At 52.2% G+C, this 15,338-nt stretch overlaps 1 protein-coding gene across 5 annotated transcripts in view; it reads left to right on the top strand.

The window, feature by feature from the left end:
* Positions 1 to 15,338, top strand: part of LOC123378389 (gamma-crystallin C-like) — a 40,760-nt gene that overhangs the window by 5,963 nt on the left and 19,459 nt on the right. For 2 of the 5 annotated variants that reach the window (XM_045032093.1, XM_045032094.1), the window contains 4 exons: positions 4,572 to 4,653; positions 8,565 to 8,647; positions 8,788 to 8,875; positions 9,630 to 9,707. In XM_045032093.1, the coding sequence (XP_044888028.1) occupies positions 4,572 to 4,653; positions 8,565 to 8,647; positions 8,788 to 8,875; positions 9,630 to 9,707 (331 nt within the window). Of the gene's footprint in view, positions 1 to 4,571; positions 4,654 to 8,564; positions 8,648 to 8,787; positions 8,876 to 9,629; positions 9,708 to 14,122; positions 14,172 to 15,338 lie in introns of those variants that run through there. The other 3 variants (XM_045032095.1, XM_045032096.1, XM_045032098.1) reach the window with 3 other exon arrangements.

Below are 15,338 nucleotides of genomic sequence, written 5' to 3'. Positions count from 1 at the left end.
CCCCACCTCCGGAAGATTGTTTGGACGACATCTGGACGGAGAGACCACTCGTGGGAGAGGAACGACCTGCTGAGATGATCGGCCAGCGCGTTGTTCTGCACTCCCGGAAGAAAGGATGCTTCCAGGTGAATTGAGTGGGTCACGCAGAAGTCCCACAGGAGCATCGCTTCCTTGCAGAGGGGGGAGGAGCGGGCTCCGCCTTGCTTGTTCACATAGAACATCGCGGTGGTGTTGTCCGTGAATACTGTCACACAACGACCTTGGAGGCGGGCGCAGAAGGTGCGACAGGCCAGGCGAATGGCGCGTAGCTCGCGAACGTTGATGTGCAGGGCGAGCTCCTGGACCGACCACAGGCCCTGCGTGTGGAGATCGCCCAGGTGGGCCCCCCAACCGAGCGCTGAGGCGTCCGTGGTCAAAGTAGCGGACGGCCGAGGAGGGTGAAATGGGACTCCCGCACACACGACGTCCGGGTCGAGCCACCAGCGGAGGGACTCGAGGGTCGTTCTGGTGACCGTGACCACCATGTCGATGGGGTCTCGATGAGGGCGGTACACCGACGCGAGCCAAGACTGGAACGGGCGGAGGTGGAGCCGCGCGTATGCTGTGACATACGTGCACGAAGCCATGTGGCCCAGGAGGCGGAGGCAGGAGCGCACCGTCGTGGTTGGGAAGGCGACGAGGTCCCGGATGATGGAGACCATCGTGTGGTGCCGAGCGCGAGGGAGGCAGGCTCTGGCCGTCGTGGAGTCGAGGACCGCTCCGATGAACTCCACCCGCTGCGTCGGAATCAAAGTGGACTTCTCTGTGTTGATGAGAAGACCGAGCCGCTGAAAGAGAGACAGGATCTCTGCCACGTTGCCCATCACAAGTTGCCGGGACTGGCCTCGAACCAGCCAGTCGTCGAGATAGGGATAAACGTGCATCTGACGACGTCGGAGGGCTGCGGCGACCACCGCCATGCATTTGGTAAACACCCTCGGGGCTGTGGACAGTCCGAACGGCAACACCGTGAACTGGTAGTGGGTGTCGTTGAGCACAAACCGAAGGTAACGACGATGCGGAGGATAGATCGCGACATGGAAGTAGGCGTCCTTCATGTCGAGGGCGGCAAACCAGTCTCCCGGATCCAGAGAGGGAATGATGGTCCCCAGAGTGACCATGCGAAACTTGGGCTTGAGCAGGTACTTGTTCAGCTCTCGAAGGTCCAGAATAGGACGTAGCCCGCCTTTCGCTTTGGGGATGAGAAAATAACGGGAGTAGAATCCCCTGCCCCTTCTGTCCTGAGGCACTGCCTCTATGGCACCCACGCTCAACAGAGTCTGGACCTCCTGTAGGAGGAATTGCTCGTGAGAGGGGTCCCTGAAGAGGGACAGGGAGGGTGGGTGGGAAGGCGGGGGCGAAACAAATTGCAGGCGGTATCCCGACTGGACTGTCTGGAGCACCCAGTTGTCCGACGTTAACCGGGACCACGCCGAAAAGAAATGGGAAAGGCGATTGTGAAACAGAGGGGAAGGATCCGGTTGGGAGAGTGATGGGCCGTCCTCGAGCGTCCCATCAAAAGGCCTGCTTGGCGCCCTGAGGGGCCTTTGAAGCGGCCTGGCCCTGGTTGCGGCGGTTGCCGGACGGTCGACGGCGATTTTGGGCCGGACGTCGGCTGTTGTAGGGCCGATACCGGGACTGGTAGGCCGGTCGGGAGGGCTGTGGTCTGAAGGGCCTACGCTGCGTCGCCGGTGTATGCATGCCTAACGTGCGTATTGCGATACGGCCGTCCTTTAAAGTTTGGATCCTAGAATCCGTCTTTTCAGAGAACAGCCCTTTAGTGTCAAAGGGGAGGTCCTGCAACGTGTATTGGATCTCCGGCGGCAAGGTGGAAGACTGCAGCCAGGCGATACGCCGCATCGTGACCCCGGACGCCAAGGTCCTCGCCCCCGAGTCTGCAGCGTTGAGTGCGGCCGAAATAGAGGATCTGGACGATCTTCGTCCCTCCTCCAACATGGCTGCGAACTCCTGTCTGGAGGCTGACGGCAGGAGCTCGGTGAACTTCGCCAGGGACGTCAGGATGTCAAAGACGTACCTGGCGAGGAGGACCATCTGGTTGGCAATCCTCATTTGCAGGCCTCCTGCAGAATAGACCTTTCGGCCCAGCAGGTCCATACGCTTCGCGTCCTTTGACTTGGGCGCGGAAGCCGGTTGACCGTGCCGCTCCCTGTCATTAACCGACTGGACTACCAGGGAGTCCGGGGTCGGATGCATGTACAAGTATTCATAGCCCGTGGGAGGGACAGAGTACTTTCGCTCAACCCCACGGGCTGTAGGGGGCACGGATGCTGGTGTCTGCCAGATAGTGGTGGCGTTCTTTTGCACCGTCCGTACAAACGGAAGTGCAACCCTCACCGGCGTGTCGGCCTCAACCACATTGGTGATAGGGTCCTCGTCCTTGTGCACCTCCTCTATGGGCAAGGCCATCGCCTTCGCCACACGACGAAGGAGGTCCTGGTGAGCTCTTACGTCAATTGGCGGAGGCTCCTTAGTTGTTGCACCGGCCACCGCCTCATCAGGCGAGGACGAGGAGGACAACCCTTGGACGACCGGTTCGTCAGAGGGGTTCACCACCTGCCCACCTGAGGGTGCGGGCTGTGTCTGGTCCTGGGATTCCGACGCCACAGCATCCGCCGCCTGTGGCGAAGGGGCCGGTCTGGAAATCGTCGCCTCTGGGGCTCTGCGCTCCGCCGTGGGGGGCCTAGGTGGAAAAGGCACCCCCTGGGCCTCGTACTGGGCCCATGGCACCCAAAAGCCCCACGGTTGTGCCCCTTGAGGATTGTCCCGTGGGGTGGGCGGCAGGAGTCCGTAGCCATGCGTGCCCGAAGCGACCGACTCGGGTCGAGAAGGCCAGGGCGGTGCCGAAGCACTCGCAGAGTGCGCTGCCGAATGGGGCAGTCCGTCCCCGGGAGGCAGAGAAGCACGAGGTTGCTCCGGCCGGTACCGGGTAGGGGACCTGGAGTAGCGTCCGCCACGGTGCCGGGAGCTCGACCGGTGCCGGGAGCCCAATCGGTGCCGGGAGCTCGACCGGTGCCGGGAGCTCGACCGGGATTGAGATCGACGGTGCCACGAACGGGCGCGCGAATCACGGTGCCAGGAGCGGTGCCGGGACGGCGATCTCTGATGGCGCCGACGCGATGGCGACCTGGATCTCGTGCGGCGTCGGGAGTACGACCGGTACCGCGATGACGAGCGGTACCGGGACTGCGACCGGCGTTTTGATGGCGACCGGCACCGCGAAGGTGAGCGGTGCCGAGATCGCGAGCGCCTGGATGGAGACCTGCCGCGGGACCGGGAACGAGACCGGGAGCGACGTCCATGCTGCCTGTCCAGGGACGGTGGCCGGGTCATCCTGGCCGGCTTCCCCGCCGACACGACAGCCCGCACCGGCGGTGCCGGGGGCCGGAGGCCTGGTGCCTCTATCAGCTGGATCAGGTCTCTTGCAGAGGCGAATGTCTCCGGCGTTGATGGTAGCCGGGGCTCAACCGCGGACGGTACCGGGGAGCGTGGCGGTGCCGGACTCGACGGGCCTTGCGGCGCCGGAGTCAAGGGTCCGGTGCACAGCCCGTGCACTGGCACCGCAGGTGCCGCCGACTGTGCAACCTTTCTTGCAGAGTCCTCAGAGCGGGCCTGCGCTACTGCTTTCGACTGCCTGTGCTGCTTCTTCGGCGAAAGCGAGCGGTGCCGCGACTGCTTAGCCGCCTTCTGTATTGGCGGCGCCGCGGAGGTGGAGCGGCTCGGTGCCGCCGGTGCGCTCTGCACCGAGGCAGTTCGCGGTGCCGGCGCAGACAGTGCCGGTGGTCGAAGCGACGCTTCCATTAAAATCTGCTTTAGACGGATGTCCCGCTCCTTTCGGGTCCGCGGTTTAAAAGTCAGGCAGATTGAACACTTGTCCGTTCTATGCCCTTCTCCCAGGCAACGGAGACAGGCGTCGTGCGGGTCTCCGATGGGCATGGGCTTCTGGCACGCCGCGCAGGGCTTAAAGCCCGGTGCCTTGGGCATGAGCCCGCACCGGGTGAGGTAAAAAGAGGAAACCCCCCTTTTTCACCTTATCTATACTAACCAACTATCTAAACTGTTAAACTAACTACAAAAACTAACTATATACAAGAGATACAAACGCTAGGGATCGTGGAGAACGAAGAGCACTCCACAGTTCCAACTGGCCGTCACGGGCGGTAAGAAGGAACTGAGGAGCGGACGGGCCGGCTGGGGTATATATTTAGCGCAATAGCGGCGCCACTCCAGGGGGCGCCCAGCCGGCCCGCCGGGGTTGCTAGGGAAAAAAGTTCCGAGATGCTGTGCACGCGCGGCGCGCACACCTAACTGGAATGCATTGGAGCAATCACTCGAAGAAGAATAACAGGCTTTCCACGTCAGAACGAGGCTGCCATCGGCAGCTGGGATACCTGCTGAACCTTGCAGATTGTGAAGCTTTGAACTACAGTAAACACAGCCCTGATTGTGAGAGTTGCCAATGCAGTGGATTGCATAGCACAGGCTGTAACTCAAAGCTGCTCTCTTGCTTTTAGGGGAGATTATGTTGGCATCAGACTTCGGGAAAATGAATTCGACCCGAAAGGAAGACAGCAGCCCACCTTTCTCGATGATATGGTAACCAGACCATTTCTTATTCTAATCTTGCATTCTTAATTCCTGAATGAAAGAACTGAAGGGTGCCTGGTTTGATGCAGTTAAATAACTTGCTATTAATCCGTAAGCAAATGTGTTTTATCTAGAAGAGAGGGAAACTATCTAGAGATCAGTTGCATATAACATTTTCAAAAGTATCTGAATCCCCTTTTCAAAAGAGACAGGTTCCTAAATCCCACTGACTTTCAATGACCCTAGACTCCTAAGTTCCTGAGTCACTTAGTCACTTTTTGAAAATGTTATTCCAGCTCTTTTGCCTTATGAGAGCTAAAATTAGCCGATTTACCTGGTATTAACTCAATTGGATCTAATTCAAACAGACAGAAGCAAACTATGTGGTGTAGTTCCTTGGGGACCAACTGTATTAAACAATCATGCTTACAGCAGTCAGTTTAGTAGCTTAAACAGGCTTAATGAGGCCTTCTTTGGCCAAGGCCAAGCCATTTAGCCTCAGTTTCCCCATCTATAACATGGAAGTAACATTTATCTGCTACTTGATCTTGATGCAGAAATTCCTGGGTAACATTCCACAGCCCTGTGCTGCTCAGGAGATCAAACTAGACGCTCATAATTATCCCTTCTGGGATAAAAATATAAGTTATGAAACCTACCACATGGTGATTGTCGTGTGAGGATTAGTTAGGTAATGTTTGTGAAGTACAAGACTCCCACTGACTTCATTGGAGCCAGGATTTCTTCCTGTTATTACACTTGTGGATGGAAGATATCCATTATTTTACAAACTTCTCTGAAAACTTGTTTTTAGCGATATGATGACTTTACATGATTACAGGTATAAGCGGGGGAATGGTCCCGCTATTGTGGGGAACTTTCCTGGCTTCTGCACTACCCCGGTGAAATGGGCTAGCGGAAGGATCTGAGTCCTCGCTCCCACTTCCTTTACCCAGAGGCCTCCCTGCCCTCGAGGACTCCCCTTGCACTCTCCTATCTGGCAGAGTCCTTGTAACCCCAACAAGGCTGGGCCCAGGATTCCTGGGGGGCTCGACCCCCAACCTTGCTGTGGTCAACTAGGTCAGGGACTGGGGTGTCCCCACTCCGGGGTGCTCTCTCTGCACTGGATGCTTTCCTGACCCACTGATCATTACATACGATTTAAAGCAATACAGTTTATTTAATTAACAATTAGTTTAAAAAGGAATAAGGAAACATGGGAAAGGTTAAAGGAAACACATCACCCCACTCTGTGGCAGGAAACATCACAAACAATGTCCCTGGAATGTCAGGGCAGTTCCTTGTAGGTCCCAGGCCTCCTCCTCAGGCCCTGGCTGTGCTGCAGGGATGCTGTGAGTTGGACACTTGCTCTGGCGGCTGCCACACACTATCAGGCTCTAGGTGGCAGGAGCCTTCTTCCCAGCGTCGCCCCCGCCCTGTCAGGGTTACGATCCCCCTCCAAGTCTGGCCTGCAGAGCCTCTTGGCTGAGGCATCTCCCTGTGCTGGGCCCACTGCCCAGGGTCCCCCTCGCTCTCCCCAGCTGCTCACTGCACCCAGCTCCGGACTGCTCCAGCCCCAGCCCCAGCCCAGCTGGGAGCTCCACTCTGCCCAGGGCTGGCTCCAGACCCCAGCGCGCCAAGCGCGTGCTTGGGGCGGCATTTTGCCGGCAGGCGGCTCCGGCGGACCTTCCGCAGTCATGCCTGCGGGAGGTCCACCGGAGCCACGGGACAGGTGGACCTCCCGCAGGCATGACTGCGGAGGGTCCGCTCGTCCCGCGGCTCTGGTGGACCTCCCGCAGGCATGCCTGCGGAGGGTCCGCTCGTCCCGCGGCTCCGGTGGACCTCCCGTAGGCATGCCTGTGGAGGGTCAGATGGTCCTGCGGCTCCGGTGGACCTCTGCTCCACCGGAGCCACGGGACCAGCAGACTCTCCGCAGGCACGTCTGCAAGAGGTCCCCCGGAGCCGCGGGACCAGTGTGCTTGGGGTGGCCAAATTCCTAGAGCCGCCCCTGACTCTGCCTCAGCATGGCTGCTGCTGCTGCTGCTCTTCCTTCAGCTCCCTGGGCTGCTTCTCTGGCCCCTCTGGCTCTGGTTGCTGCAGCTCTGCTCCCAGCACAGGATCTGCGCTGCAGGCTGCTTCTATGACTCTGCTCCCAGCACTGACCTGCTCCCTGGGCTGCTTCTCTGGCCCCTCTGGCTCTGGTTGCTGCAGCTCTGCTCCCAGGGCAGGTCTGCTCTCTCAGGGCTGTGCTCTGGCTTTGGGGCTGCAGCTCCGCTCACAGCAGCTCAGCTTGGGCCCCTGCCCTCTCGCCCCACTCTGTCTGACCCAGGCAATTCCAGCTCACACAGAGGACGGAACCCCCCTGACCTCCTGACTCCCGGATTAGCCTGCCCGCCCTGTCAATCAGGCTGACCTGGAGCGTTGACCTCTCCCCATTGTTCCTGGGGACTGTCAATCTCAGGCTCCTGATTTCCCATCGACCCTTCCCCTTTTCGTACTGGGAGCTAGCAACCAAAACACCCTCACTGAATGTTAGTAAGGGGATAACAGTCCCCTTACATAGGGATCCACTCACCTGAAGTCAGTTGCACGCCTGGAGTTTTTTTTCACTTATAGATCAAGTTAATTTTTACGAGATCACTTGCTAACATTAGCTGTAAAGGAAAAAAATCTAGAAGTTAGCGGTGGGCAAAGCCCAGTATTATTCACTTTATAGCCCTATAAACGTGCTATGAGATGGTCCCAGGATACTGTGACCAGTCAACTGTGACAAAGTTCAGCATCTATTGTACAGCTAGGGGAAAATATGTGAAGTTGATAAGGAAGGGCTTTTGAGCAGGTAGTAGATGAAGCCTTGACTTCACCCTCCCCAAAGGCGCCAGCCAATGAAGATGAACCAGCACAGAGGCAGACGTAAGCTGTGCCTGGCAAAGGGCTGGTGCAGCTTTCTTTCTCTTGGAGCAAGGGAGAATCAGGACTCAAGTGGAGCTCCTCTAGTCCCAGGTCTGCACCTTACTTGAGGCCCATGGCAAATCCACGATCTAGCCCAGAGTGCTGTCAAATGCATAAAGGTAACAAAGAGAGAAGTTTTTCCCCCTCCTTTCAGTTATAATCACCCTGGGTGTTGTACTGATGGCAGGTGCACACCTTTTAGATTTTCAAGCGGATGGCGTCCCTTTAAATTATCCTAGCATATTGTATTCCCCCAGGATCAGCTCTGGGGGTGCCCTATTCTGCCATGGAGCTTTATGGCTGTGCTTATGTCTGGCAGAAAGCCCCAGAATGAGCACCAACGTTTAGTTTTATGTCTCCGTTCAGAGACCATCAAAATGTAAGTCGCAGAACGTAGCCTTCAGCTGTAGGGCACAGGGCTCAGCCTGCCTGGAGGCAATTTTTGCTGTATTCATGATCTGCAAATGATAAGGTGCTAGAACAGGCTAAGATGGGTGTCCTATTCAGGCAGCCCCTGCAGCAGCTGATCACAATGTTTCACATGTTACAAAATAGCATTTTTTAGTCTATCTACGGTATCTAGGTGGATGTAGTCCCCATCATGGTAGTATGCGATCACCTCTCAGCCTTTAAGGTATTTATCCTCACCACACCCCAGGTGAGGTAGGGCAGTGCTATTGTACAGATGGAGAACTACGGCACAGAGACTGCAGGCCAGAGTTTTAAAAGGTGCCTAGTGGGATTTCTAAAGCACCGACGTGCCCAGCACCCATTTTGAAATCAATGACTTTTAGGCACCTCGGTGGTTTTGAAAAGCCCACTAGGTTCCTAAATAGTGTTAACAATCTGGCGCTAAGTGACTTTCCTACAGTCGCATAGGAAGTCTGTAGCAGAGTAGGAAACTGAACCCAAGTGCGAGGCTAGTGCCCTTACTCCTGCACCATCCTGCCTTTCTATTCTGCTTTCAGGCTCATTACGACTTGGCCATCAATGTTGCTTTACTGTGGCTGAATGATTCAGAAGCCCAAAGTCCTTTGGCAGGAGGGAAAAGGTGAGTATGAACAGACGGAGGCCCCAATCCTGCAGTGGACTTACACCAGTGTAAAACTGGAGTAACTCAGGCATGAATCAGGACCAATATCTTTCAGGCTAACCCTCTTTACTTATATTCCCTCCAATTATCCTGGATAGGAATTTGCCACTTCACAGCCGATACGTCTATCCCAACCGAACTGAGAGAGAAGCCATGATTTTATCATTTTATGCCGGGACCTTAATGGTAAGGAAGCAATAATGATAGCAAGATCTTTTGTTCTCCAGCAGCTTCCCAGATGAACAAAATACTAGACGTGCCGTGTACTGTGCAAGGGGCCAGGCCATGCAATGTACATATGTTTTTAAATATTACAAAACTGTCTAATTTTCATCAAGGGATGGGAGTTGTAACCTTTGGTTAAACACAGTAAAGATTAGGCACCGTTAGCATGTAGCAATCTGATGGAGAACAGGGAGGTGAATATCTTGTCTCACAAACAGCGTTTAACATAAGGAATATCAAAGAAACTGATGATAAAATAATAGTCTGAACAATTATAGCACAATGATCAAGTCAGAGCTACGCAGTGGTCTCCCAAAGCCCATGTTTCAGTATATCCCATGGCATGCACAGCGATCCACAGATCTAATGAAGGAGCAATGGAATCAGTCCTGGTAGCAGAATGCTCTCGCCCCAAGTTTTGCTGATCTTTATGCAATGCCGTGTTTTAGTCAGATTCCTGCTGTGTTCCACTATGTCTTCTCTGTGGCAGCAGGTCGCAAGAGCAAATGTCAATGGGGCCATAGCAGCTACATGAGGCAACACTAGACGTGCATATCAGGTACCTAGCCCATAGGGTAACACTGGAAGTTAAAATCCTTCTAGTTGGTAAGGACTCTACAGGACGGGGTGTCATCCGGATTCTACATATTTATTAATTCAAACCCAAAAATACCCACCCCAAGGACTAAACCCCTCTCCTGACCTGCTTTCACAGAACAGCATCCCCATTGAAGACGTCTTTGGGATTTACAGCACGGGCCCCTCGGCAACACGCTGGTACCGCTCTGCCAAAGTGAGTGGCAAGACTGTAGAGGTCTTTTTCTAATTGTTTGAAGCTGGCATCAGCTGGGTCTGTGCTGCAGCAGCTGTTGTTTATACCTGCTCTCCTGTGTGAATAACCAGAGCGGACTTAGTTGCTCAGCAGGCAATTATGGTTATCTGGCCAGTGGGGACTCTGACACAAATGAGCAGAGGAGAGCTGACCCAGCACCACACTGATAAGCTTTCTGCAGCCCATTATAAGCAGTTAAATACCGGCCAGAGCCATGGAGTGGAGTAGGCTGCCTGGCTTTTATTTTAAATTGCCACTCGTTGGTTTCCACTTTGTTTGCTGGAGTTATATTAGGGCTGGATTCTCTGGATAGTTTCATCCCATCCTTAATTAATCTGGGCCAAACTCCTGCCATCCAAACTCTGAGCATGCTCCATTCCAAACGCCTTGTCTCGGTCCCTGGGCAGTCTGCCTTTTCTGAGATCCTCTTCCAGTTCCCTGAGCACAGCCCTTCCAAGTGACAGGCCTGTGCCTCCACTTCCCTTTGAGGTGGGACTCCGGCATCCAACCACTCTGACTGGCTCTCTGGCTTACAGGCCCCTGGTTGCCAACTGGGATACCTAGCAGGCCCAGCGGGCTTGGCACCAGCAAGAATTTCCCGCTGGGAATCTGTGGACAGTGACCGTTTGCAGTGACGCAGAAGCAGCTTCTCCAATGGCAATGGATTTAAAACAGAGATCCATGCATACTGTCTTACTGCCGCTTGGCTTTCTCCTCAGCCCACGGGCAGAGATGACTTAGTAACCCTGGCGCTCCTCTGCTCTCTTGGGCACCAACTTACAGCAGGTCCCTGACTCCCAGTCAGTCTCTGTGTCAGCCGACAGCAGTTGGCAAGCTGCAGATTCTCAGCTGTTGCCAGGATGGGGTCTGGGAAGTCTCCTTTCCAGGGCTAGAAACCTGGCTCATGTTTGAGGGGATGTACCTAGGCCTTTGTTGTACCTTTCCCGCCTGGTTTCTTTAACAGCCCCTTTTGATCTACGTATTCGGGCAGGGTAATATCACACAGATACCCCGAGAGGTATATGATAACAACAAGACAAGCTTCCTAGCATAGGTGCTGGAACTACGGGTGCTGGGGGTGCTCCCGCATCCCCTGGCTTGAAGTGGTTTCTATTATATCCAGGGTTTATAGTTTGGTTCAGTAGCTCTCAGCAGCCGCACTATACAAATTGTTGCAGCACCCCTGCTTCCTAGTTCCCCGCCCACCTGCTGAAGAGAATTTTTTTTAAATGCATTTACTGTACGGGGGGTGGGAATCAGGACGCTGCCCTAATCCAAACATGAGACTCTGTACTTCGGCCGGCTGGACATGTGCAGCAAACTTTTTGCCTTATCTGCACTGAGGATTTCCATAGGAATTGAAACACTAAATCAGATTTGTGGTGCAGCTAGTTCGGAAGACTGTCTTTGACAGTGACCACTGCCAGATGCTTCAGAGGAAGGTGCCGGAGCCCCACAATATGCAGATGCAGGACAATTTGTCTCCCATGAAGATCTAACCCTAATCTCCAATAATTCGAGTTTGCTAAGCCCTGAAGCGGGACGTTTGTGTCTCCCCCACATCCCCAAGTGTGGCTATTTTATTTCCTCTGATTTCAGCCATTAGTTGCTAGCCATGAGGGCAACATCTATAGGGTGTTTCCAGTTAGAAGTAAGCTAAAAAGGGGGTCACCACCATTACATCAGTTTGCCCTGTCTAGATGTGTGTTACTCTGATAGCTGGAATTGGGGCAAATTCCTGGTGTAAACAAGGCCTGAGAGGGATCCCACAGCTCCCTCCTCCCCCGTTTCCAGATGGCTCTAGTACAGCATGCTACAATAGCCATGGAAATGCTTACATCTGCCTATGCTGATGTGTGGATTTTTGCCAATAGCAGGTTAATTCTGTTGAAAACTGCATTCTGGCAGCTTTCTGCAGTAATATTATCTCCCCAGGCAAACTGAACTTTCCCCTTGGCCTGTCTCTTCCTACCAATCTTCAGGCCACTTCCCTCTCTTACAGATTTTGCAGACCTACGTGAATCGTTTTTGCCTTATATACTAGTAAGGCAGCATGTCAAGTAGATGAATTTAGCTGGCATGTGGAGGTTAAATGCAAGTTTTGAGATGAGTTATAGTTTCTGTTTTCACATGGAAGGACTACTGCAGAAACGGATCTGGGAGGATCACAAGCTAAATATGAGTCAACAGTGCAACACTGTTGCAAAAAAAGCAAACATCATGGTGGGATGTATTAGCAGGAGTGTTGTAAGCAAGACACAAGAAGTAATTCTTCCGCTCTACTCCACACTGATTAGGCCTCAACTAGAATATTGTGTCCAGTTCTGGGTGCCACATTTCAGGAAAGATGTGGAGAAATTGAAGAAAGTCCAGAGAAGAGCAACAAAAATGATTAAAGGTCTAGAAAACATGACCAATGAGGGAAGATTGAAAAAACTGGGTTTGTTTAGTTTGGAGAAGAGAAGACTGAGAGGGGACATGATAACAGTTTTCAAGTATGTAAAAGGTTGTTTCAAGGAGGAGGGAGAAAAATAGTTCTTCTTAACCTCTGAGGATAGGACAAGAAGCAATGGGGCTTAACTTGCAGCAAGGGGGGTTTAGGTTGTACATTAGGAAAAATGTCCTAACTGTTAGGGTGGTTAAGCACAGGAACAAATTGCCTAGGGAGGGTGTGGAATCTCCATCATTGGAGACTTTTAAGAGCAAGTTAGACAAACACCTGTCAGGTCTGGTCTAGATAATACTTAGTCCTGCCACGAGTGCAGGGGACTGGACTAGATGAACTCTCAAGGTCCCTTCCAGTCCTAAGAGTGTATGATCCAATGACACTGAAAGTCCTAGACCCAAACCTATTAAAAAAACCTAGGTTCAAAATACTTCTGCAAGATGCTGAGCTCCCTGGCTGTGATACAGCAAAGTGCTGAAGCACGTGCTTGACTTTAAGCACCTGTGTAGTCCCATTGGCTTCAATGAGACCATCTACATGCTTAAAGTTACACTTGATAAGTGCTGTGCTGGACTGGACGCAGATTGCTTAATAACTTGCAGGATCAATGGAAGACTGGCATTTCTAGGCCTGGTTGCTTGGCTGTATGGGGACCTGTGTTTTAAAATGATCAAACATTTTCAAAATGCTATTATTTTCTTTGCTCCACACTGAAATACACAACCACACCAAGATAAATAATAGACACAAGGCCACTGGGAGTGTTATCACTTATCTAACCCTTATCCTGTTACAGGGATGCCTGAGTTGTGGACTCAGATTCCCTGCGTTGCCAATCAAGCCACATACTGAATTAAAACTTGGAGTGCACGCACAGACTTGCTGCACCAGATGTGGTCTGCAGTGAATGCTTGGTCACTGAAGGCTTTATGGACAGTATTTTGTTTTTAGCCAGCTGAATAGGATCAATGGTCTGGTTGAAGAACCCAACTCTGGGAAAGGTAGGCCTCGCTTTGCACCTCAGTCAATGAGTCTCATTCTTGTGTAGGTGCTGTCGTCTTCCTCTGACATTTGTTCAGAGAAGGTTCAGTGTCTACTCCATGGAATGCAGGACCAGACACCCTCCTACTGGAAGGGGACACAAAGAGATGGCCAAGCAGGTGTGAGTGCCATCCTCTGACCTCCCAAGGTCTTTCCCCATCAAAGATCCAGTAGATTTTCTCTTTACGGTGATGCCAAAAAGAGGACAAGGAAATGCAGTGAACCACATTGGAGGGTGCCGTTACTTACAAGTCCTATACAAGTTGTGCATGAACTGTTACACTGAACAAACTGATAGGACTGGGACTGTGATTTTGTTGTTTGTAGTGCCTAGAGGGTCCACCTGGGAATGGAGCTGAACTGGAGCCTTCATTGTGCGAGACACTGTGCATACAACGAGAGAGTGTGCCTTCCCTTAAGTCCTTACAATCCAAATAGAGTGACCGAGAGAGTAGGAGAATGGAAGCATCATCATCCTTGTTTTGCAGACGGTTGACCAGCCACAAAGAGAGATTAAGTGACTATCCCAAGGCAGTATAGGAAATCTGTGGCACAGCCAGCAGTTGAACCCAGAACTTCTGAGGCTCAGTCCTGTGCTTTAACCAAAAAAAATCCTTCCTCAGTCCTAGAAATCTTAGCCGAATCTAGGAATCAGATATTTACATCTTTGCACCTCTCAGCATCATACCCATCGCTGTGAACATCCCCCTTGAAGTGAAACCAGCAGAACTTCCTTGTGGGATCACGTGTAAGGACCTGATGGAGCCATTGAGATCTCCCCCTTCCCCTGATCAAGTATCATGGCCATACATAGGGCTTGATCCGGCTCCATTAAAATCTGTTTTTCTATTGACTTGAACAGGAGAAAATTCCAGACTGTAACTGGGGATTCAAATGTCATCAAGCCACATTACCTGGAGGGAGTTGCAGTTGCTAAGGTGAGAGTGAAGAGGCATCTTGGCACTGCTGAGCTCATAGGAGGGCGCCTGGTATGTCCCATGCCTCCCAGACAAAAATGATCTGCATTTGGAGACAGAGGTCCTGAGTTAGCAAGGGGCTTAAGCATGTGCCTAACTTTAAGTATGTGAGAAGTTCTGCTGAAATTAATCAGGGCCAGAATCAAGAGCTAAACTGTGACTTTGTCAGGAACATAAGGCGTTTTCATTACGGTCCACAGAATATCCAGACATGTATTCATTAAGGAGAACCAGTCTCTTCTGGCTCCTGCCACTCATGATGATGCATTTCGTAAACTCAGCAACTGATGAACTGCTTTTTATATTTCCACCAGAGGCTCATGAATCAGCTGCAGTCAGCAAACATCAGTAGTAAAATAGGCTCATTCCAGAAGCTCATTAATTGTTAAATTATTCTACACCCACTAATTTTGTTTCATAGTAAAACACTCCGAATCCAAACTGGGCTCAATCCAGATTCTCAGTTTGCCTCTAATTGCAGAGAGACAAAGTTTTTGACCCCTCAATTCTGATTACTGCATGTCACTCGTGGTTAGACATGCAAACTACTGGGTGCAAACAGGGGCCTTTTTTAATGGTTTGAAATAACGGGTAGCTAGTCAGGAGAGTCTAAACTCAATTTAAGGGTTGGTAGCAAGGCAGATGGAGGCTTCTTGATACACAAAGGCCACGTAGACCTGGGAAGTTGTACACAAGCTTCCCAACAGTACCCCCAGCTTTGGGAGGACCACCCTCTCCACAGGTGAGAGACAGTTCACTTCTATTACCATCTGTGTCCTGAGTCTCCTCAGCAGCACAGCACAGTAGACCAAATTCTGCCTCGACTGACATCCTCTGTTGACTTCTGGTGCCAGAGATTCTGCTGGACTTGCATGCAGTTGCATGGGCCATATGTCAGGGAAGAATTTAATCCATTGCATGTCGTGCTTTCGTAGCATGGACTCACGTGGGGCAGGAGTTTAGCTGAGTCTCCCCATCTCATTTCATTTAATTTCACTTTGGAATTAAAGCTGTTCACAAAAGGGAAGGGAGAAGTAAATGCATTTCCACTAAGTTTGTCCACACTTAAAATACTGCAGCTGTACCAGCTGCACCACTGCGCTTCCATGAAGATATTTCCTACTACGC

Source organism: Mauremys mutica, chromosome 10 (assembly GCF_020497125.1).
Source record: "Mauremys mutica isolate MM-2020 ecotype Southern chromosome 10, ASM2049712v1, whole genome shotgun sequence".
NCBI lineage: Eukaryota > Metazoa > Chordata > Testudines > Geoemydidae > Mauremys > Mauremys mutica.
Note: the sequence above shows the minus strand (reverse complement) of the source record. Positions and strands in the feature narration are given on the sequence as shown.